General features: G+C 49.9%; 1 protein-coding gene across 1 annotated transcript in view; it reads right to left on the bottom strand.

The window, feature by feature from the left end:
- Window positions 1–258: 258 nt before the first annotated feature.
- Window positions 259–16,500, bottom strand: part of LOC142572431 (progranulin-like) — a 461,641-nt gene continuing 445,399 nt past the window's right edge. Inside the window, exon 6 of the mRNA XM_075681534.1 lies at window positions 259–882. Within this exon, the coding sequence (XP_075537649.1) occupies window positions 329–835 (507 nt within the window). The 5' untranslated portion in view covers window positions 836–882 and the 3' untranslated portion in view covers window positions 259–328. The remainder of the gene's footprint in view (window positions 883–16,500) is intronic.

Genomic DNA, 16,500 nt, shown 5'->3' on the forward strand with positions numbered 1-16,500 from the left:
CCGAGGTAGTAAACAGGTGTGACAACTAAGTAGTAACTATATTACGACATTTCTTTTTTTTTTTAAATAGTGTACTGGGGAGGCATTGGAGTTCCTCGTGTGCTGTATTCCGTACGATAGCGTCCGCCCCATTTATGGCGCGCAGTATACGCACGCGTGCGTGAACGCGAATAGAAAACAGATCCGACAAATGACGCATGCGCTTACAACATATACTTCACAAAAGACCCCCGCGGCGCCTTCTCTCGTGCTGGGACCCGACGGAGGGCGAGACGGCGCGCCCACCCGAAATCACATGGTGGGGGCCATCGAACCATCCGCGCCCGCACTAAGGCATCGCGAAGCCCCGCTCGAGCCTCATGGCCGGCACAGCCAGCGGCTCTGTCATGTCCGAGTCCGGCAGAACTGCGCGAAACGCCGTGCGTCGTGCGCCGGCGGCCAGCCTCGCGACGGTCGTGGTCTGGACGCAGTTGCCCGTGCCGCGGATGCAGGCGAACCCGCGCGGGCAGCAGTTGACCAGGTCGCTGCAGCACACAGCGTCCCGGTCGGGGCAGCAGCCGTACGAGCCGCCCTCCTGGCGGCAGCACGTGCTGTTGTCGCGCAAGCAGTACGTGTCCCCCGCCGGGCACTTGGTCAGGAGCGGCTCGTCGTCGCCGACGCTGCTCCCGTGCGTCTTCGTTCCGGTGGCGGCGATGGTGGTCGTCGTCGTCGCGTTCCCGGCCTCGGAATGCCTGCGCGCCCCGGCCGCCGGCGCGCACAGGTTGGACGCCTGGTCGCACACGTAGTGCTCGGGGCAGCAGCTGCTGCGCGAGGAGCAGCACACGGCGTTGCTCATGGTGCAGCACGAGTAGCGGCCGACCGGTAGCAGACAGCAAGTGCCTTCTGAAAAAAAAAAAAAATCGAGGGGACATCACGCGACGCCGAGAAAACGTCGGAAACACATTTAGTACGATTTGGGTTTGATAGGTTATTTCGACTTATAAAGCATGTAGCAAAAGCATCGAGACTAGGGAGGGGGGGGGGGGGGTTATTCTGTAAGAGTCCACCTAGTGGACTGCCCATTTCAACCGCCGCTGATTGGCTGGGGCCGCTCGTCTCCTGCTCGCTCGCACAGCTCCATCCAATCAGCATATCAGCAGCGGCCGAAATGGCAAACCTCTAGGTGGACTCGTACAATACGCAGCGCTCCAGCCCTTGTAGCACGCTATGCCTCGCGTGCGACGGCAGTATATGTCTCCCACCGCTGAAGCAGAGCAGGGCCGGGCCTGTTATCTCGCCACAGACGGGGCGTGTGCCGCAGGTGTGTGCCGTATTGCAGACACTACGCGACACGAGCGGGACATTAATTTTGTTTTCTTTTGTTGCGGCACAGTGCAAAGCTTCTTGGTGATCCGATCACACGGTTGATTCGAATACCTGGATGACTCGAATCTGCAAAATTCCTCCTGCCGAAGTTCATTCATTGTATACAATGTAAAGAACAAATTCAGGTGATACGACTGTCCTTTCGCACCATGTCTGGATGGAAAGAAAAATCCCACGAGCCGCGACCACCCGCAGTAACATGGCCAAGAGGCTATTATTTCATGTATGGGTTGCTTACAGATTATGTTTTACTTCCTCCGTACACTTACTGCGAGGAAAGGAAGAAAAAAAAACCTTGTATGCGGACAATATGACGGTGAATCCCTGACGGAAGCCCTCAAGGAAGACTGCGTGTGGCGGACACACGCTGTCACGCGAGACATCACCTAAGCTATATACGCAATTATATATCCAGTATACTGAACCAAGACACGCCCCAGCGGGGCTTGCGGATGTTGATAGCGTGATGCTTCGATGCCTGCAACAAGATAATATGCAAATAATAACATTCTCACTTAAGACGCAGAGGCTCCCGTCGGGACATCTCTTGTAGTCTGCGGCCAGCGCCGCTGAGGCCGCCAGCAGCACGAAACCGAGGGTGAGCAGCATTCTGACACGTAGCAACGAGCTGCAGGCTCGAACGAGAAACGTCGGCACGCCTTCCTCGTGTGTTAACCGCACCACGAGCGAGAACACTCTTCGTTTTCGTCAATTCGCTCCTGACAAACGCAACCTAGCGAGAAAGGCGCAGTCGGTGTTTATCGTAATAGCAATCATTTGCAGCCATTGTAATAGAGCTTAAAAGGAGATAAACATTAAAGATAGTAAAGGCCGACCGTGACTCCAACGTCGGGTCATGATGTAGATGAAGTAGAACAGCTCTAGGTGGCCGTTGCATAAGCAATGAGAAAAGGGAATACTCAGTATACTGTAGTCATGGGAGACTTCAACGCGAAAGAGAAAAAGAAAACAAAACAAAAGAAACCCCCTGACAGACTGGGGAATAGGCAATTGGCAGATGTGTCATCGACTCTAGGAATAACAGTAGGGATATGAAGGTTGAGTTCACAGGAAGAATCGATTGTGAATAATAAATATCTTCTTCGAGAAGTGTAATAACTGGAAGTGGACCTGGAAAAGCCCGAAACGGGGACACAAGAAATTAAATACATTTTATATGCTGTGCCGACCCTAGCATTGTGCCGGATGTAGAAGCTTTAGGTAAGGCAAAGGGCAGTTATCACAGGTTAGTGACGTCAAGTGTTGCTCCCAATTTGAAAAGGGAAAGAGCAAAGCTAGTCAAGTAGAAACTGGTCAACGCCGAAGCAGTCAGGGGAACAGCGGATGAATTCAAGGTTAGTGCTCTCAAACAAATACGAGGCTTTGGAACGGGAGGATGGAGATATAGCATAGACATAATGAACGAAATTTTAGCTAGAATAATTTCAGAAGCCGCATTCGAAGTTGGAGGTGACGTGCACGAAGACAGCAAACTGGAAGGCTGCCTGAACTAACAAAATACCCAATGAAGAAACTGCATCACACGAAAGTGTCTAGCTCCATAGTGCTCCATCGGAGTGGCACATGCTGTTGCCAAAGCTGACCAGTAGTGAAATGACTGACGTTCAAAATCATAACATCAGGAAGATTGAGGAAGCAGTAAAGAATGGGGGCAGCATCAAATCAGCAAGGAGCTAACGACATTGGAAAGACAAGATGCATGCAGAGGGAGATTAAACAGGACAATGTCGTCAATAATTTGGACGATGTAATACAAAAAAAAAAAGACGGATTTCACGCATAAGTGGGAATCGATTCAGAGCGACGCTTTCTTGGATGCTGACTGAAATGTATTCAGTTCTTCACTTTTATGTAGCTCAATGCTCCTAGCTCCAATGCACGATCTGGTTCCATTCTCTTCCCTTGGCTTGGTTATTGTTATTGTTGTCGTCGTCTCAAAACATGGCTCCTACCCACGAGAGGGATTGATCACAATTGACTAATGAAAATTTGGTTGGTTGGTTTTCCTTTGCAAGTGGCTCATGCCCACTATGGATCATTGACCAAGAATCAGGCGACTTTGGACAACAACTCGAGTCTTAAAATAAACACTAATGAGAAATTTTGAAAAGATAAATCCAAATGAAGTCAGATAAATATTTAACAATTTAGCAATGAAATCGTCCTGATTCAATGATAAACCTCACAACAGCTGCACCAACATCCCCACGATAACGTCACGGAGAGGAGGCAAGACAGAATATCGAGAATTGCTAGATTCAATCCAGCGCCATAATATTGTCTGTCTAAACTATCTTTTCCTAATGATAAAAAAGGGCGCCATAACAAACTACATTTCATTGTCTCTATCTCGCCACAATATGAGCACAAGGAGTGCTGCGCCAGACCATATCGATGCAGATAATAGTTTAATGCAGGTATTCAACATCGTTATTGGGTAAACAGGACTTGCAGCTGACTTCTTCAATACCTGTTTGCCGACTTCGCTGCTTGCCACTTATTGTGCTTGTCTATTCAGGCACATAACCAGCGGTACATACGCATTCTGGAGGAATGGCCGAGAATTAATTCACGGAACCTTTTTCTCTCCCTTTCTCTTTCTCCAGTACCACGTGCCCAATTGCACATACCCATCGATTTAAGTTGCCTATTCGGGCACGTACCCAGTGGAACATGCCGAGTTGCACAAATAAAGCGACCCAAGGGCGCTATAACGTAAAGCTGTTCCAAACAATGATTCCAATTCTGCAATAAACCCTCTACGATTGGCCAAATTTTTTCGGACCACCCCCATTTCGCCTGTCTGTTAGGTGACGTCACGAAAACAGCAATAGCGCCCAATCTGACGTGACATGGACACACTGGTTACGCATGATTGGACCCAACAAAAAAAATATTTCTGATACGACGCCTTTTCGCCATTAGCCCTCTGCAATTGGTCAAAAGGTTTCAGGCTGCATCCACTTCCCCTGACTGTCACTCAGTTTCAGTTTAAGTTTTAGTTTATTATTCTTTCAATATACATAGTTGGTTGTTAATAGTATACGGATGAGGGTCCCAAGTCAAATGACTGCAGCGGCCACTCGACGTCAAAAACCTCGAAAACTCATTGCGTCAAAGTGACGTGCATGCGTTAAAGACGCGTCAATATGCCGAACCAGACCGGATTTTTTTCTGAATAGCCGGAGACTGCTCCGTTCCGAAAAGAATATAAGATGGCTACCCGCCGATCGCTCAGGCGCTGGCTACTCGCACCTGCCGGAGAGTATGGGTTTATTTGCGTATAACAAAACTTTTTGCATGGCCGCACAACGTTATCGAGCCATTTCGGCACGTATGCGACATCGCTCTGAAAATTCTTCTTTGATAAGGATCCGTTATAGCGGCATTCTTTTCCGTTGCACGCCGCCGCAATATTAGACAAGCCACCGCAAGCTAAGTAAGGGAAAGCGGACCAATCGCAGACTGCGGCAACTCTCTCTTCATCCGGTTATCTAAACCCTCTCCACTTGAGCGTGCTCCTCGCCTCTTGTCAGCCAATTAGATAATAAAAACAGCTCAACGTAGGCAATGTACGTTATTCGTTTTGAAAGCAAACAGAAGGGACTTCCTATAAACGAGGACAGCGTTTGATTGGGCTGTCCAGGCAACGCTGCGGTTCACCGCCGGATGCTTGCGTCGGCGGTTACGTATTTGGCGGAAGGAGGTTGGAATAAAAAACATATTGGAATAGTCTTGCGTTATACGGCCCCAAGTTGTCTATTCCGGCACATACTCAGTGATCGAAGTTGTATACTCAGCAAGGCAGCAACAGCAGCAGGTAAAGAAAGAAAGAAAGAAAGAAAGAAAGAGAGAGAGAGAGAGAGAGAGAGAGAGAGAGAGAGAGAGAGAGAGAGAGAGAGAGAGAGAGAGAGAGAGTAAAAGCAGGGATGTCAACCAGACGAGCGTCAGAAAGCGAGCACAGCGCACACGCGGGAAGATTGACAGGGCTAGAAACGACCACTCAGGACGGTGCACTTCAAGAACTGCAGCGGTGAACGGTACGGTAAGCTTTGCTCTAAAAGGCAGCAGATTAATTTTATACCGAACTGTACCGCACTCAGGGCAGCCATGTAACCGTAATTGTCCGTAGTGACGATCAGGATTCAAAAATCCCATGTGTAACTTGAGTAACTATATGAGGTTAGAAGGGATATTGTGATGCAGGTTCTTTCTTTAATGTTCCAGACTGCTGCCTGAGGCGGAGACTGCGAGAACCCAATTAAGGACAAAGCCGTTTGCTGCAAAACGTACACCACACTTTTGATGCAACTCGCGCGGAAAAAGAAATATGAAACAAATACTCAATGAAAATTCACTGCAAGTAGCCATTACCCTCAAAGTTAGAACAGTATCTACGCCATGCGAATGAGGGCAAGCCACGAGTGTGATCGCGCGCAACAGTTCGACGCGGAGGGGCGGAGGCGAGGCGACGAAAGCGGCGGAGTTGGTCCAAAAGGTGGACGTGATTGACCGCCGAAAGGGCGACCAGAGCGTAGCAGCTTGGGACGCAGGCGGCCTGGCCGCACGTGCAGATACGGCTTTCTGGCCAGGCAGCTGGGCGCAAACTCGGGCCCGTAGACCGACTGCTCGCGCTCTGCCTGCTGGCGCAGGAGTTCGCCGGCCTCAGGCAGCAGTCGGTGATCAAGTAGGGCTGCGACGCCTGGTAATGGTTCGGCAGGATGCCTCAGTCGGGTGATGCCCTGAAGGCTCTGGTCCGGTGGCCGATCTTCAGCCGTACGTCGCTTCCTGGAACTATCCCCCTCTTCTGCCAGTGTGCCTCGCTTTTCTGCTGCTCTGGCAGATTTGTCTTCGCCTGATTGGTGACCTTCGGAGTTCCGTGTTCACAGGCGATTGGCCCCCGGAAATTCCGTGGGTTCTTCCGATTGGATTCATTTCCTTTTATCTTCTTGCGCGCGCGCGCGTTCTTGTGTCCGACGCTATTCGATGTCGTCGTCTTTCATTTAGCACGGGATTCGCCTCCGCGTGCGCATTCTTTGTTGTTCTCTTGCTTTCTCCTCCCCACCACGGTACCGTCTCACGCAGTGCTACACACATCACAATTGTGCAAGACATGTGGAAGGGAAAAGCAGCAGGAGATGGAATAACTGTTGATTTGATAAAAGATGGAGTGTGTACTCGGAAAACTTGTGGCCCTTCATTCGCAATGCCCCGTTAGTTCAAGGGCGCCAGAGACTTGTAAAAATAAATACATCGTATTAGCCCTTAAAAAGGGAGAAAATAAAGAGTGACAAAAGTATAGGCTCATTGGCTAGCTTTCGGTATTGGACAAAATATTCACCGAAGTTATTTGAGTTAGAATCAGGGCAACGCTTGACTTCATGCAGCTTAGAACATAGGCTGTCTTTAGGAAGGGATATTAAACAATGGATATCATCAATGTCATCAGCGAAGTAATCAGAAATGTGCGGAATATAACCAACCACGTCTCTGTGACTTTCACGGATTACGAAAGAAGTGTTTGATTCAGAAGAGATAACAGCACTCATGGAGGAATTGCGTCGTCAAGGAGCACAAGAAGCATATGTGAGTACCTTAGCAAATATATATAAATATTCTGGAGATACCCCATTTTTTCACAAGGGAAGTGGAAACATATTGCTGAAGAGGGGGCTACGCAAGGTCATACTATCTGTCTAACGCTAATCACTGCATGGTTAGAAGCATCTAAGCTGTTTGACTGGGTATGGTTGTGCGTGAGGATAAACGGGGAACAACACAGCAACTTGCGGTCTGAAGATGAAGTTCTGTTCAGCAATGCTGGAGATGATTTACAAAACATCATTCGGGACCTTAAACAACGAATTGTAACAGTATTTAAGTCTGGTTATCGATATGGAAGATATCGATTGGAAGAACGCTAACATAAACATAATCCTAATCCATAAGAAAGGGGACGCCAAAGACTTGAAAAATTATAGACCGATCAGCTTACTGTCCGTTGCCTACAAAGTATTTACTAAGGTAATCGCAAATAGAATCAGGAACACCTTAGACTTCTGTCAACCAAAGGACCAGGCAGGATTCCGTAAAGGCTACTGTTTGGATCGCACCGCTGGCGCGATCGGTTGGGAACTCGGCGCTGACGCCCGTGGTTGTACCTGGGTCGCAAGCCCCAAGGGTAGCGTTGGCCTGGCGGCCTGGGGTACAACTGGAAGCATCCGAAGGTCCCGGCAAAGCATGAGTCGACTGGTAACAACAAAACAACTTGTTTATTTTAACATCGCAAAGAGTTGGCGGTCAGGTTGACCGAAGTAGAGAGACGGGAGAGCACTTTACTCAACAGAAGAAATCGGAGCCCTCCCTTTTTGGCGTCCGGGGGCAGCTGTTTTTATACTCTCGCAGTTGAGGGCAAGAAGGAACCCCTCAATAGACGAGCACGTGAATGTACAATGGGCTAATGGTGACGCACACTGTCGTAGCGCCGCCGGTCGGGCACAATGACTGTAATGAGAGGGTGATCCCTGCTTTCGCATCGCCTGGTTCGGGCACAATGACTGGAAGGAGAGGGTGCCCCTGCTGTCGCATCGCCTGGTTCAGGCACAATGACTGGAAGGAGAGGGTGATCCTTTGCGGTCGCATCGCCGCAGTCGCGCCTGGAAACACCTGGCGGGGAGCGTTGCGGCGACGACGATCGGGCCAAAATGTCTGCCGCCGCGCCGCAGTCGCGCCGGCAAAACCACGTGTCGCAGGCGAAACGCAACAGACCGCCCCGCCGGGGAAAGGAGATCCCGATGGACAGGGGACTGCATCCGCTGTCCGGAGGGATGTCGCTCGATGATGCTCATAACCGAAGTCGGGCGTCCCTCGACGTTTCTTGAGCGCAGCGCACAGAGAAGGCCTCGTTCTCTCGTTCAGGTTCGCACGGGACACTGCAAAGTGACTTCGGGAGAGTTCACATTTTTGTTCTCGTTCCCGGCAAGCGTTAGAACTACGCTGAAACTCAACCGCTCAGTCAGCAAGCACGGCACAACCCTCACTAAGCCCTGCCAGGCTCTTTCCCCTTTTTATACCACTGCATAGTTCCTTACAGTAGTCTAGCATCACTCAGAACGCGTCCACAAATTGGAAAATTGCACTAGAAAGCATATCATCACTTTGAAACACTAAACAAAAGCAATATGTTAAAAAAAATCCTGCCTCAGGAAGAAAACATCAGTAACCAACAATTTTGAGGCTGATTCCTACGTTAGGGGCTTCGACTTAAGCCATCGGCGTTACCGTTGAGACTCCCCTTTTTGTAACGCACCTCAAAGGAATATTGTTGTAAAGCGAGGCTCCAGCGCAGGAGGCGGCCATTTTTGGGAGAGATGGTCTGCAGCCATTGGAGAGGGCAGTGATCCGTCTCAATGATAAACCTCGAGCCGGCTAGATAGCATGACAATTTCTGAACGGCCCACACGAGACACGCACACTCTTTCTCGGTGGCGCTATACGCCTGCTCACGACTGGTCAGCTTACGACTAGCATACAGGACGGGGTGTTCTACTTCTCCATTTTCCCGTTGGCACAGTACAACGCCCATGCCTCGCTCACTAGCATCGCACTGAACAACGAACCCTTTTGTATAGTCTGGCGATCGTAGCACAGGCTGGTTTGTTAGGGCACTCTTTAGGGCGCTAAAAGCTCTTTCCTTTGTCTCGTCCCAGACGACTGTTTGAGGCTCTGTCTTTCTTAGAGCATCCGTCAGGGGAGCCGCGATATCAGAGTACCTAGGGATGTACCTCTGATAGTAGCCGGCGACACCCAAGAACGACCGAATATCGGTCTTTGTGCGCGGTTGCGGAAAGTCTCGCACAGCGGCCACTTTTATTTCAGAGGGGCGGCGACGACCCTGACCAATCACGTGACCGAGGTAGACAACCTCGGCCTGTGCTAACTGGCACTTAGGAGCCTTGACTGTCAAGCCCGCTTCGCGCAGGCGGGTTAGCACTGCCCGCAAGTGTGCCATATGCTCAGGCCAGGATGCGGAGAATATCGCTACGTCGTCTAGATACGGTAAAGCGAATTCTTGCTGTCCCCGCAACACTTTATCCATGAGGCTTGAAAAACAGTATGGCGCGTTCTTCAAACCAAAACTCAACACTTTAGGACGGAATGTTCCCATTGGTGAAATGAACGCCGCATACCTACTAGCCTCTTCTGTAAGTGGAACCTGCCAATAACCCCTGACAAGATCTAGGGTGGAAATAAACTGAGCGCTACTAACTTTCTCAAGGCGCTCCTCGATGTTAGGGATCGGATAAATTTGATCCTTAGTGATGGAATTAAGCCTGCGGTAGTCGACGCAAGGACGAGGTTCCTTGCCCGGTACCTCAACTAAAATCAAAGGGGAGGTATAATCACTCTCACCTGCCTCAATAAAACCGAGCTGTAGCATTTTCTTTACCTCAGCCTCCATAATATCGCTCTGGCGGGGTGACACCCGGTACGCCTTGGATCGTACTGGCTCTGGGGAGGTAAGTTCTATATCATGAGTAAGGACAGAAGTCCTACCAGGCCTCTCAGAGAACAGACCTTGAAACTCTTGTAAGAGCTGGTGTAGTTCGGTTTTCTGCTCAGGCGACAGCGGTGCTTTACTGATAAGGTCACTAATGACTTGACCGGTGTCTTCCCTGTTCGTCACTGAGCCTAGTCCCGGAAGCTCGACCGGAAGGAACGTTTACCATCATGCACACCACTGCTTCCCTTTGTCTATAAGGTTTGAGCAGATTACAGTGGTAAACTTGCTGTGCTTTCCGCTTTCCTGGCAGACTTACCACGTAGTTAACGTCCGACAGTTTCTGAACAATTCGTGCTGGGCCCTCCCACTGCACGTCTAGTTTGTTGTTTAGCGATGTGCGCAATATCATGACCTCATCGCCCACCTCAAAACGACGGGCCCTGGCTGTCCGATCATAATAAACCTTGGCCCTCTGCTGGGCCTTTGTCATTGCTTCACCTGACAACTCCGGTGCCCTTCTTAAGCGTTCGAGGAGCTTAAGTACGTACTCCACCACGACTGGGTCGTCGCCCCTACCTTCCCACGATTCTCGAAGCATGCGAAGCGGAGATCGAAGCGAGCGACCGTACACCAGTTCAGCTGGCGAAAACCCCGTAGCCGCATGCGGCGCGGTCCTTAAAGCAAACATCACCCCAGGCAGACACAGCTCCCAGTCAGTTCGATGTTCAAAACACAACGCTCTCAACACGCGCTTCATGACGGAGTGGAGCTTCTCAACGGAATTCGACTGTGGGTGGTACACTGAGCTGTGTAGCAGCTTTACCCCACACCTTTCGAGAAAAGTTGTCGTCAAAGCGCTAGTAAACACTGTGCCCTGATCTGATTGGATTTCCGCAGGAAAACCAACTCGCGCAAATATGGACAGTAGTGCATTGACTATCTCAACTGAGCTGAGTTCTTTAAGCGGCACTGCTTCAGGGAACTTTGTCGCTGGGCAGATCACAGTCAAAATGTGTCTGTACCCCGTGGCTGTTACCGGCAGAGGTCCCACTGTATCAATAACGAGCCGTCTAAAAGGCTCCGTTATGATAGGTACCAATTTCAACGGCGCCCTTGATTTGTCCCCTGGTTTGCCCACCCGCTGACAAGTGTCACATGTCCTCACGAAATGGTCTGCGTCCCGAAAACACCCTGGCCAATAGTACTCTTGCAAGAGACGGTCCTTAGTTTTCTTAACTCCTAGGTGTCCGGACCACGAACCCCCGTGTGACAAGCGCAACAGATCCTGACGATAGCATTGAGGCACGATCAGCTGATCGAACTCCACTCCTCTTCGGTCTAGATACTTCCGGTACAGGACTCCACCTCTTTCCACAAAACGCGCAGTTTTCCTGGCGATACCTTCTTTGACATTGCAGCGCACGTTTTCCAGGCTGCCATCCTTTTTTTGCTCGGCTATCAAAGCCGACCGGCTGACTTTTAGCAACCTATCAAGTCCGTCTGACGTAGGCGCGATGAGCAAATCAGTAGATAGCTCTTCTAACTTTCCCGTGTCGGGCATTTCCTCTCCAGTATCTGGCGCCTTCAACGCTACAGACTCAATTTGATTCAGTTCGGGCGTGCTCTGAATATCAGCTTGCTGCGCCTCTGACCCTTTTTCGTTGTTTGATAACGTCGGCCCCGCAACTACCGCCTTTGCAGCGAGCTCCCGAACCTTCGATCTGGTTAAGGCCTGAACACTAGCTTCACCAAACAAAAGCCCCTTCTCGCGCAGGAGGTGATCGGACCTGTTTGAAAATAGGTACGGGTACTGGGGTGGCAGCATAGATGACACTGCCGCCTCTGTCTCAAGCGCTCCGAAAGGTCCTTCAATAAGCACCTTTGCTACTGGCAGACACACGCTATGAGCTTCCACGGCTTGCTTGATCCATGCGCACTCGCCCGTGAACATATGGGGTTCTACGTAAGACGGGTGAACTACATCCATTGTAGCTGCGGAATCGCGAAGCACTCGGCACTCTTTCCCGTTCACGAGGAGGTCTCGCATGTAAGGCTCGAGAAGCTTCATGTTCTCGTCAGTGCTGCCTATTGAAAAAAACACAACTTTTGGTGTTGTTTCCGGACACTGCGCCGAAAAGTGACCCGGCTTCTGGCACGTATAACAAACGCGCGCTTGCCTCATCTCGAACCGCTTTCTGCGTTCGGCTTCGGCTGCCGCCGTCTCCTTAGGTTCGGTCGCACTGCTTCCACTCGCATCCGCACTACGCGTGTTCCCCTTTGCTCTCATGGGTGTGAACTTCGGCCTCTCAAACTTCGAGCCAAATTCACCCTTTTGACCGTCCTTAGCTCCGCGAGCCCGACGCGTCACAAACTCCTCGGCTAGCTCAGCGGCTTTAGCCATCGTACAAACGTCTGGCCTATCCAAGACCCAGTATCGCACGTTCTCCGGTAACCGACTATAAAACTGTTCTAGCCCGAAGCACTGCAGAACTTTATCGTGGTCACCAAACGCTTTCTCTTCTTTGAGCCACTCCTGCATGTTCGACATAAGCCTATACGCAAACTCTGTATATGACTCACTTTTGCCTTTCTCATTTTCCCGAAACTTCCGACGGAACGCCTCCGCAGACAGCCGGTACTTTTTTAGCAGACTCGATTTTACTTTGTCGAAATCCTCTGCCTCCTCTCTATCCAAGCGAGCGACTACGTCGGCCGCCTCGCCGGGTAACAAAGTGAGCAAGCGCTGTGGCCACGTTTCCCGAGAGAACCCCTGCTTCTCGCACGTTCGCTCAAAGTTAACCAGGAACAAACCAATGTCCTCTCCAAGCTTAAACGGCCGCATCAGGTCAGTCATTTTGAACAATACGCGTTCTCCTGCACCGTGTGCCTGACTTCCATTACGAGCGCGTTCCATTTCTACCTCGAGACGCTTCATTTCCAAAGCGTGTTCGCGCTCTTCTTTTTTCTCTTGTTGCTCTCGCTCTTTCTGTTCTTTACGTTCACGCTCTTCTTTTTCTTTCTGTTCTTTAAGTTCGCGCTCCTGTCTCTCTTTTTGCTCTTTAAGTTCGCGCTCCTGTCTTTTTGACCTCTCCTCAATAGTCTCAAGGCATTCCGACAGCTCGTCATCCTCAGCCTCTAACTCAAGAATAGCCTTTAGCAGTTCTGGTTTTCTGAGTTTGTCCGAGACATCCAGACCCAACTCTCTTGCAAGCTCCAACAATTTCGGTTTGCGCAACGACTTCAAATCCATGGCTGCTCTGAATGCTGCTTTCTCTACTGCTTACTATTGTCTTGCCGCAAACTAACCCGGCAGCAACGACAACCACAATTACCAGCTCTGTTTCTGACACTAACAAAAGCCTGGCAAAGCTCAGAAGAAGAAAGTCCCGCACTCACCAAACCTCGCAGGCAGGAATTCCGCGCAGTCGTTCCGCTGCAGGCAACCAGTCGTCACACAGGGCTCGTTGCACTGCTCCCGGATCGTCGTTGAGCTGCTCAGCATACAGTCAACTGCATCTCTTCGCTGCTGGCCTCCGTTGTCGCGATCTCACCGCTGGCAGACAGATGTTTGAAGTCGGAGGCGATCTCACCGCTGCCAACCAGATGTTTGGGATCGCACCGATGGTACGACCTGTTGGGAGCTCGGCGCTGACGCCCGTGGTTGTACCTGGGTCGCAAGCCCCAAGGGTAGCGTTGGCCTGGCGGCCTGGGGTACAACTGGAAGCATCCGAAGGTCCCGGCAAAGCATGAGTCGACTGGTAACAACAAAACAACTTGTTTATTTTAACATCGCAAAGAGTTGGCGGTCAGGTTGACCGAAGTAGAGAGACGGGAGAGCACTTTACTCAACAGAAGAAATCGGAGCCCTCCCTTTTTGGCGTCCGGGGGCAGCTGTTTTTATACTCTCGCAGTTGAGGGCAAGAAGGAACCCCTCAATAGACGAGCACGTGAATGTACAATGGGCTAATGGTGACGCACACTGTCGTAGCGCCGCCGGTCGGGCACAATGACTGTAATGAGAGGGTGATCCCTGCTTTCGCATCGCCTGGTTCGGGCACAATGACTGGAAGGAGAGGGTGCCCCTGCTGTCGCATCGCCTGGTTCAGGCACAATGACTGGAAGGAGAGGGTGATCCTTTGCGGTCGCATCGCCGCAGTCGCGCCTGGAAACACCTGGCGGGGAGCGTTGCGGCGACGACGATCGGGCCAAAATGTCTGCCGCCCCGCCGCAGTCGCGCCGGCAAAACCACGTGTCGCAGGCGAAACGCAACACTACTCAACAATAGAGCATATTCACACTATCAATCAAGTGATAGAGAAATGTGCAGAATATAACCAACCCTTATATATAGCTTTCATTGATTACGAGAAAGCGTTTGATTCAGTCGAAACCTCAGCAGTCATGGAGGCATTACGGAATCAGGGTGTAGATGAGCCATATGTAATGATACTGGAAGATATATATAGCGGCTCCACAGCCACCGTAGTCCTCCACAAAGAAAGCAACAAAATCGCTATAAAGAAAGGCGTCAGACAGGGAGATACGACATCTCCAATGCTATTCACAGCATGTTTACAGGAGGTATTCAGAGGCCTGGAGTGGGAAGAATTGGGGATAAAAGTTGATGGAGAATACCTTAGCAACTTGCGATTCGCTGATGATATTGCCTTGCTTAGTAACTCAGGAGACCAATTGCAATGCATGCTCACTGACCTGGAGAGGCAAAGCAGAAGGGTGGGTCTGAAAATTAATCTGCAGAAAACTAAAGTATTATTTAACAGTCTCGGAAGAGAACAGCAGTTTACGATAGGTAGCGAAGCACTGGAAGTGGTAAGGGAATACATCTACTTAGGGCAGGTAGTGACCACGGATCCGGATCATGAGACTGAAATAACCAGAAGAATAAGAATGGGCTGGGGTGCGTTTGGCAGGCATTCTCAAATCATGAACAGCAGGTTGCCACTATCCCTCAAAAGGAAAGTGTATAACAGCTGTGTGTTACCAGTACTCACATATGGGGCAGAAACCTGGAGGCTTACGAAAAGGGTTCTGCTGAAATTGAGGGCGACGCAACGAGCTATGGAAAGAAGAATGATGGGTGTGACGTTAAGGGATAAGAAAAGAGCAGATTGGGTGAGGCAACAAACACGGGTAAACGACATCTTAGTTGAAATCAAGAAAAAGAAATGGGCATGGGCAGGACGTAATGAGGAGGGAAGATAACCGATGGTCACTAAGGGTTACGGACTGGATTCCAAGGGAAGGGATGCGTAGCAGGGGGCGGCAGAAAGTTAGGTGGGCGGATGACATTAAGACGTTTGCAGGGACAACATGGCCACAATTAGTACATGACCGGGGTAGTTGGAGAAGTATGGGAGAGGCCTTTGCCCTGCAGTGGGCGTAACTAGGCTGATGATGATGATGATGATCGATATGCAGATGTGCAATAGCCTGAAAAAGAGAACGCGAATTCGTGACTGACAGTCAACCTCTAGAATCGGTGCAGGAGCACGCTTAACTATAGGTCTGTTAGTCACAGGGGACTCAGATCACGAGAAGAAAATCTACAGAATTAAGAATAAAAATGAGTTGCAACGCATACGGCAGGCATTACCGAGTCAATTCCAGAACCTAACCGCTATCTTTGATAAGAAAAGCGTGTAGTCATTGCATTCTACCGGTTCTGCCAACCTTCTACCGGTACTATATATATGGGGCTGGAATTTGGAGCTTAACAAGCAAGCTTGAGAAGAAGCTAAGGGCCGTGCAATGAGTGATGTAATTAAAAAAATATTAGGCGTAATCTTAAGACTCAGGAAGAGAGTGGTGTGGATGAGAGAGAAAACGGATGTATTTTATATTATACTTGAGAGGAAGAAGTGGACTTGCTTAAGACGTGTTTAAGAAATGGAGTTGAGCACGGGAACATATTGTCTATTGGAGTTGCGACAGGGTGGCAAGAGATGGGAAGCGTACAGTCGGGGATGTCAGAAAGCTAGGGGATGTGAATAAATTAGGAAATTCTCAGGCACGGGATGATGTCAGCTGGCGCTAGACAGATGCTATTCGAGATATATGGGAGAGGTTTTCGTCCTGCTGTGAACATACAGTTGCGCTGGTGTTGATAATCGTTGCGGCATTACTAAACCCACTAGTACAGTCCAGTATCATGAAAAATGTCTCCACCAATGTGAGACCGAGGATGGATGCGTCCGATGGAAAAAGCCAGCATATGTCGTTCACTCATCTATGTGGATTAGACGTCAAAGACGACGGTACATGCACTTTTTGGAAAGGCAGACGGCTGCAACTGCACAGCCACTTCGTTAGCGAGAAATTCGCGTCACTAAGTGTCGGCATCATCAATAAAAATGTTTGCGAAAATGTTTGCTTCTTTTACTAGTATTTATGACAATAGCAGCTGATCTAAGACCGTAACAATATATGTATATATGCCTGACTTCTGTACACTGTTAGGTTTATTTATGTTGGCGTGCTGTGCTTCTTATGCGCCTTGTCTGCCAGTATTCGGGGGTGCAGACCTCGTTAAGCCCGATGAATGGCTTTTTGTCTGTACCCACCAAGTGTCTTTGATACTGAAATAATTGATT

Source organism: Dermacentor variabilis, chromosome 2 (assembly GCF_050947875.1).
Source record: "Dermacentor variabilis isolate Ectoservices chromosome 2, ASM5094787v1, whole genome shotgun sequence".
In the NCBI taxonomy this organism is placed as follows: Eukaryota; Metazoa; Arthropoda; class Arachnida; order Ixodida; family Ixodidae; genus Dermacentor; species Dermacentor variabilis.